The sequence below is a fragment of the Rhincodon typus genome, chromosome 41, assembly GCF_021869965.1.
Source record: "Rhincodon typus isolate 14 chromosome 41, sRhiTyp1.1, whole genome shotgun sequence".
NCBI classification, from domain to species: domain Eukaryota; kingdom Metazoa; phylum Chordata; class Chondrichthyes; order Orectolobiformes; family Rhincodontidae; genus Rhincodon; species Rhincodon typus.
Window position 1 is genome coordinate 904,647 of NC_063372.1, and position 11,803 is coordinate 916,449.

The window sequence follows — 11,803 nt, forward strand, 5'->3', positions numbered from 1 at the left end:
AGAACCCCCTTCTCCTCCCCCATTTCTGAAGAAGGGTCTAGGCCCGAGACGTCAGCCTTCCTGCTCCTCTGATGCTGCTTGGCCTGCTATGTTCATCCAGCTCTACGCTTTGTTATCTCTGATTTCTAATAAACCTGTTGGACTGTAACCTGGTGACATATTACTTCTGACTTTGTCCACCCCAGTCCAACACTGGTACCTCCGCGTCATGGTATTTGTGTGGCACTGGTGTCACTTGGCACATCAGTCCAAACCGGAATGTTATCCAGGTCTTGCTGCATGTGGGCAAGGACTACTTCACTGATTATTTTGGGAAGCTGTACATTGCAGTCATGATTTGCTAATGTAGCAGCAAGTATAGAGACATTCAGTTGTTTTAGACAACAAATGGAACATAATCCTGAGCAAGGAATTCTGCAATGGAATTTGTTGGGTTGAATGACCTACCATTATTTAAGCTTGCAGTAATTTCTGTTCCAAATCCTGCATTTTTTAAGGGCGTTTGTTTTGGAATTTCAGCTGAAGAGCCATCTGAGGATTTTGTGAAACTACGAGATTTCGTTCTCGCCAAACTGTGCCAGGAGCTCCAAGCCTTTGCACCTGAAAAACTCAAGAAAGGATTCAGTGCTGAAATGATAGAAGAGGCCCGAAGAACTTGGAAGATAAATAAGGTAATGGCTGTCTAGAACATTTACAGACAATATTCTGGATTTCAGACTGCATCATACTAAGTGAACCTCTCACCTTCATTGTCTGTGTACGCTCTGATGAAGTCACCTACACACTTTGAGGTGCCGCCTTTCAGGTTAAACTGAGAGTTCATCTGACCCTCGGGTGGGTGGAAGAAAACACTGCCTGGTCCTATTTGGAAGAAGAGCAGGGAGGCCTTCCCAGTGACCTGACCAATATTTCAAAAAGCCACAAAAATAGATTTCCTGCATTACAACAGTAACTGCACATCAAGAAGTACTTCACGACTATAAAACATTTGGGGATCTCCAATCAATGTGAAGGACACTAGTCTTATCTTTCTTTTAACAGACGTGGACTCCAGTTTCAGAAACACCTATTTCACCCCTTGCGCTCCCCTTTCCTACCCATCCAACTTACTATCCAGTTATGTTTCCTCTTATATAATATGCCTGATATTCTGTAGTAATCCTCCTGTAAGAATCTTTTTGATGATATTCTGAGAATTCACATGTATTACATCTGCCAATATCTTTGTCAATATCCTTAAGGGAAAATGAGGGACACAGCAGGCTGAAAGAGCCAGCTGACCTTTTCTGAGTCATGTTTGTGTATGACAACAAAATCTTGATACAGCATAGATACAAGGAGTGCAGTCTGAACATAATCAGTCACTCCTTCCTGAAATGATCTCTCTTCTCTTAAATATGGCACAACTTCAAGATACCTCCACTGGATGGCAGCCTTAGTTTCCTGTGCTCGTTTTAAATGTTTTCTTATCGGTCTGTTTAGAGCTGTCATTACTCACTTGGTGGGATTTGAACCCAAGCCTCCTGGCTCAGTGGTACAGACATTCCTAGTGCCCTGCAAGAGCCCTCTCCTGTGCATGGTTTGTTGTTTCACAAAGCTGTTACTCCAATTTAGCTGGTTAATTTACTGCAAAGCCGATCTCTCAATTACACCCTCAGCCATGTTGTGTAATAGAAAAATGACTATGTTAGTTGGAAGCTGACTCTAACAAAAATTATTTTCAATAGACCATTGAGCCACATTACAGAATTTGTCCTGCCAGGAAATCAAGGTGGGTTCAGGAAAGACAAACTTTTGCAACATGATCTTCAGCTTTCAGCAGATACAAAAGAAACATCACTAACAACAGATCGGGCTTTACTGTGCCTTTGACCTGACAAAGGCCTTTGACGGAGAGAGGTCCTGTAGGAATTCTTAGCCTACCTTGACTGTCCTCGTCAAGGTATAGCAGTTTCACAATGGAATGATGGCCAGATCACTGGTGAATGCACTGATTCCTCTGAGGTAACAAATGGCGTGAAGCATAGTCCCTATGCTTTTCAGTGTTTTTTTTTACTGCTGTGCTTTCTGGACCATTCGATGGGAATATTGATGGAATATCAGAACAGACAGTAATCTCTTCAATTTGAGATGACTGAAATCCTCAACTAAGGTATGAGAGATGATGACAGGAGAATTGCTGTTCACTAATGCTTTTGTCTCTCACTGTGAGCATGGCATTCAAAGGATCATGGACTGTTTTACAAAAGCAGCTGATGACTATGGGCTAATCATCAACTTAAGACAGAGACAGTCCAACAAACGCCACCAGGTTCTGGCTGTACCCCACCAACTATAACCATCAGTGACACAATCCTGAAGACTGTAGATGACTTCACCTATCTCAGAAGCACAATTCCTAGAAATATCTGCCTTGACAGTGAGATGGCAAATAGAATTACACAAGACATTGTGGAGGAAACACAGCATCAAACTTGCATAAAACTTGCTCTGATAATACCTAGCCTTCTATATGCCAGTAAGATTTGGCCTTCCAACTCCGGACATATTAAGAAGTTGGACAGGTTCCACATGAGATGTATTCAGAACATTATGGGTATCACATGGTAGGAAAAAGTGCCCAACAGTGAGAAACTTCCAAGAGCATAAATGTCTGGAAATAAAGTTCACCATCATCAGAACCTAGGTCAGATGGATTGGGCATGCAGTATGTGTGACTGACAGTAAGAATCCCAAAGGTGGTCATCACTTAAACTTAGCCTACCTCACAGGTAATCTCAAAGATAAAGGTTCAAAGACTCCTCAAAGGTGAACCTCTGGAAATGTGGTACATCCATCACTGATTGGAGAAAAGTGCACAAGAAAGAACCACCTGAAGAGTGAGGTCAAGTGGCAGCCTTGCTTCCTTCAAATAGCAAGCTATATAGGCAGCTAAGTACAAAACACAAGACATTGCCACCAGTATCAGACTATTTATCTGTGCCCAGAGAGTGGAAAGCGCTGATCGGCCGCACTCGGCCTCCACAGCTACAACAGAATGCACAGTAGGTTGTAGACCAATTATACGTCATTTGAGTGAGTAGGTGAAAATCTGAAGTATAACATGGGAAAATGTAAAGTTCACTTTTGCAGAGTATTACTTAAACAGAGAATGACTGTAGAAGGATCTCTGTTCTAGTGCATGCATCACACAGTTGTATGTAGGTAGAGCATGTAATAAAGAAGGCTAATGGAGTGCTGTCCTTTATTATGAGAGGATTTGAATATAAAAGTAAGGATATTCTGTGCTTCAGTTATTCAGAGCATTGGTGAGACCACATCATGAATATTGTGTGCAGTTTTGGTCTCCTTATTTAAGGAAGGATGTATATGCGGGCAATTCAGAGGAGGTTTACAAGATTGATACCTGGAATACTTGATACTTAGACACCACCTTTGAGAAGTACCATCAATGCTGTTTGAGACATATTCTCTGTATTATCCGGGGAGGACAAGCATTCTAACGTCAGCATCCTTGAAGCAGCCAATAACGCCAGCATCGAGGCCATAATCATCTAAAACCAACTCCATTGGCCTGGCCACGTGCTGAGGGTGCCGGAGTCCTGACAACCAAAGCAAGTCTTTCACCCACCTCAAGGAAGGCAATCAATCAAGAGGAGGACAAAGGAAGTGTTTCAAGACTCTCTAAAAGCTTCCCCCAAGAAATGCAATATAGACATCAATGCCTAGGAGATGTCTGATTAGAAGAAGCCAACTTGGAGGACACTGCTTTGTAATGGGACTCAATTCTTTGAAGACATCTGTTGGTAAGAGGAAGTACAGAAAACAAATGGGAGAAAGGAACGCCAGCAATCTCAAGACCAAGGACGACTTCCACCTCCCAGAAGCACCTACCAATGTGTGGTCAGAGATGCAGCCTTAGGATTAGGCTCATTGGTCACACAGGGACCCACAGAACCCCTGACCACCAACATTTCCTCGGTGGTCAGTCATACTTGCTAGCGAGTGATTGACGATGATGATGACCAGGAATGAAGAAAAATTGGCCAGACTGGGCTTTTATTTCACTGCAGTTTAGAAAAGTAAAGGGTGACTTGATTGTTCATACAAGATGGTCTTAACGTGGTGGATGCGGAAATAATGTTTCTTGTGGGTAAGCCCAGGACTTAAGGGGTGCTGTTTTAAAAACTAGGATTGTCCTTTTAGGATGCAGATCAGGATAATTTTTTTTACTTAAGATTGTGCAAATTTGGTACTCTCTGCATCACAAGATGGTCAAAATGGAGCTATTGAGTATTCTTAAGGCAGAGGTAGATTTCTGTTATGCAATAGAATCCAAGTTTATTGAGGGTAGATGGGAATGTGGAAATCGGGACACAGATCAGCCATAATCTTATTGAATGACAGAGTAAGCTCCAGGGGCCAAATGGTCTGTTTCTGCTCCCAATCTGTACGTTTGTATGATTCCATGCACATAAGAGGCCCTCTTCAGTAACAAAGGGAAACCTAAGCCATAAAATCCAAAGTGACCGGAGGATTTCTTTTTGATGTGCAGGTTTCTAGTATTAAGCATTTCCGTTCCGTTGCCAAATAGAGTGCGTATATGGTCATGCTTCATATAAGCATTGAATCTTCCAGTACAGGAGGAGGCTGTTCATCCCATCATGTCCATATTGGCTCTCTGCAGGGCAGCTCATCTAGTTTTGCCCTGCTGCTTTTCATTTAGGTAAGTACCCACTGGCAGTATGGTGCCCGGACTTGGACAGACTACCCCAGTTAAGGCCAACCCAGTATTCTATAACCAGTATTGTAACTGTTTGTTTATAGAACCACTTTTTCAACTTCGCATGCCATCTTCAACTGTTTGTTCAGATATATCTCCAGGACCCCTACATCCCTTTTAGAATTGCACCTTTTATTTCATGTAGTTTCTCTTCCTTTCTATAAAGCTGTAACACTTCTCTGCATTAAATTTAATGTGCTACGTTGTTATGGATCAGACCAGACCCCCGCGAAATATTTTAAGAAGGTAACACAGACCCTTACTTTTTCTTATTTTAAAGGTAGGTGTGAGGTGCCATGTTCCAGATACGATGCACCGTATACGATATGACGGTCAAGCTACTCGACGTTAAGCAAAACGCAATTATTTAAACACTCTAGTTAAATTACAAAGAAAATAGAGGAATTTAGAATAACTTAACTATTCAAAAACTTAACCAAATAATAGATACAGTACCTATTGTTAATTAACTGTTCAAATATAAACACACCCTTGGCAAAAAGGCAAATTCAAACACAGATTCTTACATGCAGTTCTTCAATTCAGGAGGAAGAAACATCGAGAAAATTCAGAGAGTGTTGCAGCCAAGAGACAGTCACTGAAGCCTCCAACTCTTTTGAGACCCCCAAACAGCTTCTGACTTACTAAAGAAACCAAAAACCAGAAATCTGGAGCTGAGAGAGCTGGCTGCATCCATTCAGGCTGCTTCCATTGTTCAAACCTTTCTTAAAAAAAAAAGTGAGGCCTTAGGTGTACTCTAGTGATTCTGGTAGACTGCTCGGCACTTCTGCCTTACAACCTCTCTTCAAAACAAAACCAGAACAAAATAACCTTTTTAAAGTGACAGCATTATCGTGTGTCTAACCAGCAAGCTTGTCAAGTTCTTTTGAAATCTATCACTTTCATGCTTGCAGCTCACATACTTCCAGATTTTGTCATTCACAAATTTTGAAACTGCCTGCACACCCACATGTAATGAAAATCATGGCTCCTAACAGTGATCCCTGGGGATGTCATTATAATATACCTTGTTCCAGTTCAAAATGAAAAGCTGCTCACCTCTATGGTTTCCGAAGCTTGGCCAATTTTATCTATGCTGCCACTATCCCTTTTATTATACGAGTTTTGATTTTGACAAGAAGCCAAGTTTGTGGCAGTTTATCAAATGCCTTTGGAAGTCCATGTACACCACATTAACTGCATTACCCTTATCAAAAAATTTCAGGTTAGTTCGACATAGTTTGACTTTAATAAGCCCATGCTGACCTCCCTTACTTAATTCCATGTTTGTCTAAGTTGTATTGTTTCCTGAATGCATTGTCACCTTTTAAAGCTGATCTACAAATCTGAATGTTCCCAGCGGAGTGTGGATTTGTAAGGTTTTCTAGTTTTCCTTTTTTAACAGTGAATGCATTGTTGTTGGGAGCAACACAAGTCACCAAAGAAATACTCTGGGAGAGAGTCTGCTGTCTATGTGGTTCATTGTGATTTATTTTTTTCTTTCTTCAGTCTGTCATAGTCACAGAGTCATAGTATCATATAGCACAGAAATAAATCTTCCAGTCCAACTCATCCATGCCGACCAGTTTTCCCAAACTAAACCAGTCCCCTTTTCCTATGTTTATCCCATATCCCTCTAAACCTTTACTATTCCTGTGCCTGTCCAAAGTATTTTACGTGTTGTAACTGTACCCTCATCTACCACTTCCTCTGGCAGTTCATTCCACCACCCTCTGTGTGAAAAAGGTGCCCCTAAGGTCCCTTTTTAAATCTTTCTCCTTTCACCATAAAATTATGCCTTCTAGTTTTGAACTCCCCTGCCCTAGGGAAAAGACCTTTGCTATTCACCTTATCTATGCCCCTCAAGATTTTATAAACCTCTAAGGGCACTCCCCTCAACCTCCTACACTCCAGTGAAAGAAGTCCCAGCCTATTCAGCCTCTCCTTATAATTCAAACCTCCAGGCCTGGCAACATCCTTGTAAATCTTTTCTGCACCCTCTCCAATTACTAATATCCTTCCTTTAATGTTAGTCATTGTGAAAATTCTTCATTTCATTCAAATGTGACTTGAAGGCAAGAGCTTCATAAAGTGCTTTAGAACACACGAGGCAAACATTCAATAAAAGTACACACTGGTCAAAGTTATAGTCTTCCACACTGGGTTGTAATTACTGTGGTTACATTTCAGATTCCTTAAATATTTAAATGGGATTTGTGCTTCCTTTCAGATTTCAGTACCCTTAAAAGGGCAAAATTATGTCAGTTTAAAGGCAGCCATTTCATCGGATGGAAGGTCTGGAATGTTAACCTGAAGTATTAATACTGTTTTCCTCTCTCCACAGATGCTGCCAGACCTGCTGAGTATTTCTAGCACTTTGTTTTTATTTCTGATTTCCAGCATCTGGAGTTTTTTGCTTTTGGTGTAGCCTGTCTGGATTCAGGCAAGTTATAACAGTGATTCACGATCTCATTGCTCCCTGATCTGCCACAAGATCTCTTGGGTGTGTTGAGGGAGTGTCCTGCAGCAATGAAAAGACTGACACACCAGGTGGGGATGTCTTGAGGAAATTTTACATCCAAGACAGCTGGCTGTGTTGCTCACGTTGTTGTCGATGTTAGATTATATATAAAGAATATCATTCCCTGATTGCACATGGTCTCCCAGGCTCATCTACAGATTCAGCACAAGTAGGTACAGCACCACCTCAATTTGCAGAGGTGGACACTGAGTCGCACCTAGCCCCTACCTCATTTCCTCTTCCCATTGTCCTGTACCTGCTCTTTGCCTTCACTGTGACCCTCAGTCCTCATCCCAATTTAAAACCAGAATTTTTAATCTTCTGTTTAGTTGGGCAGTCTACATTGATATATTGGGGGCTGTTTTCAAGCACTAGTTTAACAAGCGATTGTGTTTAACTGGCAGACACCCAATCCATCAAGTTTCCTGTTGCAGTTGTGGGGAGGCAATGATGTAATGGTAATTTCACTGGATGAGCAACCCCACCTGGGTTCTGGGGACAGGGGTCAAATCCCATTATGGCAGATGGTGCGATGATTTGTGCCTTTGAGGGATTTGTCTGTCCTGGTTATCTTGAATGGGGGCTGTTGTAAATCTGGTGAAAAGGTGTCTGCTCCATGAAAAACAAAGTAAATAGCTTTGGATATTTTTAAAATTAGACAAAAGAAGCATGACTGGGTGGAGTCATCACAGACCCTAGGTTTTAGTTTTGCTTTCACTTGTTAAAGTTGAGGTTTTGGAGTTGAAACTGCTAGCTACAGTTCTGTCTGTGGTGCTGCAAAAGCTTCAGTTCTCTGTCTGCTGCTAGATTCATTATTGGTGTACCTTCACTTGGACTGGAGGAGATAGCAAGTGAGCAAATCTGTTTTGCTGAATTTGCCTCTGCCAAGTGTGTGTTTATAGGATGCTTATGTATTGGAACAGTTGTTGAAGAGTGGTACTTTTTATAATATTATTTTGTTAAGTAGTTTGATAGTTAAAGTTATGCCAATTTTTTTTTGTTTGCATTCTAACTGTTGTGTAAGAATAAAATGTGTTTTGCATAAAGCCGAGTAGTCTGACCAATGAAATCACATCTGGAAAGCAGCATCTTACACTTGCCTTTAGATAAGATTAAAGTTACAGTCTAAGCTATGTCCTTGATATGTTTTGAGGGAGCTTTGTCTGGTCCATAACAATGGTCAAATTTGAATTAAATAAAAATCTGAAATAAAAAGCTAGTCTAATGACAATGATGTAACCACTGTCAATTTTCATAAAAATCCATCTGCCTCACTAATGTCCTTTTAGGGAAGGAAACTGCCATCCTTACCTGGTCTGGTCTAGGTATGACTCTAGACCCACAGAAAATTGACTGTTCTCTGGGCAATAACTGCTAGCCTAGCCAGGGACACCCACATCTTGTGAACAAATAAAACACAATAGTAGTCCTGTTCTGTTTTTTTTTTAAATGCTGCCATTTCTACACCAATGAGCTAAAGCTTCAATGACATTTGAGACTCTAACGAAAACCTTTTGGAAACCTTTCAGCATCACTCCCGACGAGTATATGAGATTCTCCGGCTGCGCGTGACCAACATGAGTGATCCAGTGCAAAGCAGCGAGTACAGATTGGATGTGAAACGCAGGCTTGCTATTCCTTTTAAGGTATTTGAAATGATGAAGAACAGGTGTTGAGTAATGATTTTCAAGGTGGGGGTGAGAAAGAGGAGATAGGAAAGGGATGAATGGAAACATAGGTGGGAGGGAGCGGTTTGATTACCAGAGTAAAATATCAGGCTCATCTATTCTGCATTCCTGACTGTGTTTAAGTGTAAATGCTGGATGCAGTAGGGAAGAATGTTAAAAGATTTTTCTGTGCTGTGTCCTTTCTGGTCCCAAGTGCAGAGACCTCTTCTGTGAGAGCTTCATTACATTTCTTGTTTAATTCTTCCAGAAAAATAAGAAGGAAGCAACACGTCTTTCCCGGTTGATGCCAGAAGATTGGCTTGCACAGCAAGCAGAGATGAGCGTGAGCCAAGAGCAGGAGTACTTGGAGGAGACTTACCAGACCACTGTGGAACAGTACCGACGTATTCTGGAGCGCTTAGCACGTGTTTGAATTCAGTTGCAAATCTTGCTCTTGTCTTGATGCAGAGTTCAGATTAGTCAACTGGGGATTGTAATATTGCTGCATTGTTGAAGGAACTGTTCCTAATCACAATAAGTAAATGGTTTTTCCATTGAAATTGGAGCACTCAATGTGAAGCCTTTCTCTGCTGTTGTGTACAGTTTGCTAAACATCAATCAGACACCAAGACAAACATCTTTTTAAAATGTGTATATATAGAAGCACTGTACTATATATTTTTAAAGACATTTATTCAGTTTTACTCCTGGAATTTTCAGCCATACTTAATGGCATTCTATGATTTTGGTGGGAGGATAAGACCAATAGACTCACTTTAGCAGAGAAAGGCACTGCTTTCTTTTGGCATTGGATAAAAGCAAATTAAAAACTTCATTTTTATCTGATTGCTGAACGTTCAAGCTTCCAAAATAAATAAATCAGTTGAGTCTTTATTTTGTATCACTGTTTACCTGAGAAAGATAAATATACCAAACTTTTTTTCCTGTAAACAGTGTTGTATTCTCAATGGCATTGTTAATACACTCGACAATGTTTGAATTCTACCACCATTAGTTTGTAAAGTTTAATCAGCACCAAAACTGCAGTTTGCTCAATTCAGAAATACATCTGACATAGGATGTCACTTCCATCAACTTCACAATGATCCTTTTGGATTTAGGAGCATAGAGTTGTACAGCACAGAAACAGACCCTTTAGTCCAACTTGTCCATGCCAAGCAGATATCCTAAATTAATCTAATTCCACTTACCAGCATTTAGACCATATCCCTCTAAACCCTTCCTACATCTACCCATCCAGATTCCTCTGGCAGCTCATTCCATGCATTCACCTGCTCTGCGTGAAAAAGTTGTCCTCAAGTCCCTTTTAAATCTTTTCCCTCTCACCTTAAACCTATGCCCTCTAGTTTTGGACTCCCCTAACTTGTATTGATATTCTGTATCTCCCCACACCCTTTGGTCCTTTTAGTCTTAAGAACAATATCTGATTTCCTGAGAACATTCAGTAGTTCGGTCTCAACCACTTTCTCTAGCAGAGAATTCTACAGGCTCACCATTCTCTGGGTGAAGAAATGTCTCCTAATCTCAATCCTAAATGGCTTATCCTGTGCACTTGGATTGTGACCCCTGGCTCTTGACTCTCTGGTCAGCAGGAAAGTCCTTCCTGCATTTACCCTGTTAGAATTCTAGAACAGTACAGCACAGAAACATGCCCTTCAGCCCACTGTGTATGTGCCATTCCAAACTAATGCCATCTGCCTGCACATGGTTCATATCCCTCTACTCCCTACCTGTTCCTGTGTCTGTCTTAAAACTTGCTATTGTATCTGCTTCTACCACCTCCCAGGCAGTATGCAGATTTTGGAGACCTCACACATTATCTTTACTGGAATTTAGAAGAATCCTAACTGATCTAGTCTCTCTTCAAACGTCAGTCACACCGTCCTAGGAATCAGTCTAGTAAACCTGCATTGTATTCCATAGCCAGAACATTCATCCTTGCATATGGAGACCAGACATGCACACAATGGTCCAGGTGTGGTCTCACCAAGGCCCTGTTGCAAGGCATCTCTGCTCCTATACTCAAATCCTCTTGTTAGGAAGACCATTTGCCATCTGCTGCACCTATACACTTACTTTCAGCAACTGGTGTGTGAGGACACTCAGGTTTTGTTGCACCTCCACCTTTCCCAATCAATCACCATTTAAATAGTTTGCCTTCCTGTTTTTGCTACTAAAGTGGATAACCTCACATTTATCCACATTATACTTCCTCAGCCATACATTTGTCCATTTATTCTGTCCAAATCACACTGCAACATCTCTGCTGCATCCTCACAGCTCACCCTCCCACCAAGCTTTGTGTCATTTGCAAACTCAGAAATAGTTCCTCATGTAAATCATTAGCATATATTGTGAATAGCTGGGGTTCACATACTGATCCCCACTATTCACTGCTTGCCATTTGGAAAAACGACCCATTTATTCCTTCTCTTTGTTTCCTGTCTGCCAACCAATTCTCTATCCATGTCAATACACTACCCTCAAGCCCATGCACGTTTTCACATGATAATTTCTTATGTGGACCTTCTAAAAGTTCAGATAAACCACATCCACTGGCTCCCTCTAATCAACTCTACTAGTGACATTCTCAAATAATTTCAGTAGATTTGTCAACATGATTTCCCTTTCATAACTGACTCTGTCTGATCCTGTCACTATTTTCTAAATTAACAAGGTGTAGAGCTGGATGAACACAGCAGGCCAAGCAGCATCAGAGGAGCAGGAAAGCTGACGTTTCGGGCCTAGACACTTCTTCAGAAATGGGGGAGGGGAAGGGGGTTCTGAAATAAATAGGGAGAGAGGGGGAGG

General features: G+C 41.2%; 1 protein-coding gene across 1 annotated transcript in view; it reads left to right on the plus strand.

Moving 5' to 3' along the window:
- The window catches only part of LOC125487410 (histone acetyltransferase type B catalytic subunit-like), a 30,498-nt gene extending 20,522 nt beyond the window's left edge, over positions 1 to 9,976 (plus strand). The window contains exons 3-5 of the mRNA XM_048618825.1: positions 498 to 671; positions 8,834 to 8,950; positions 9,240 to 9,976. Coding sequence (XP_048474782.1) covers positions 498 to 671; positions 8,834 to 8,950; positions 9,240 to 9,404 — 456 coding nt within the window. The 3' untranslated portion in view covers positions 9,405 to 9,976. The remainder of the gene's footprint in view (positions 1 to 497; positions 672 to 8,833; positions 8,951 to 9,239) is intronic.
- Positions 9,977 to 11,803: the final 1,827 nt, after the last annotated feature.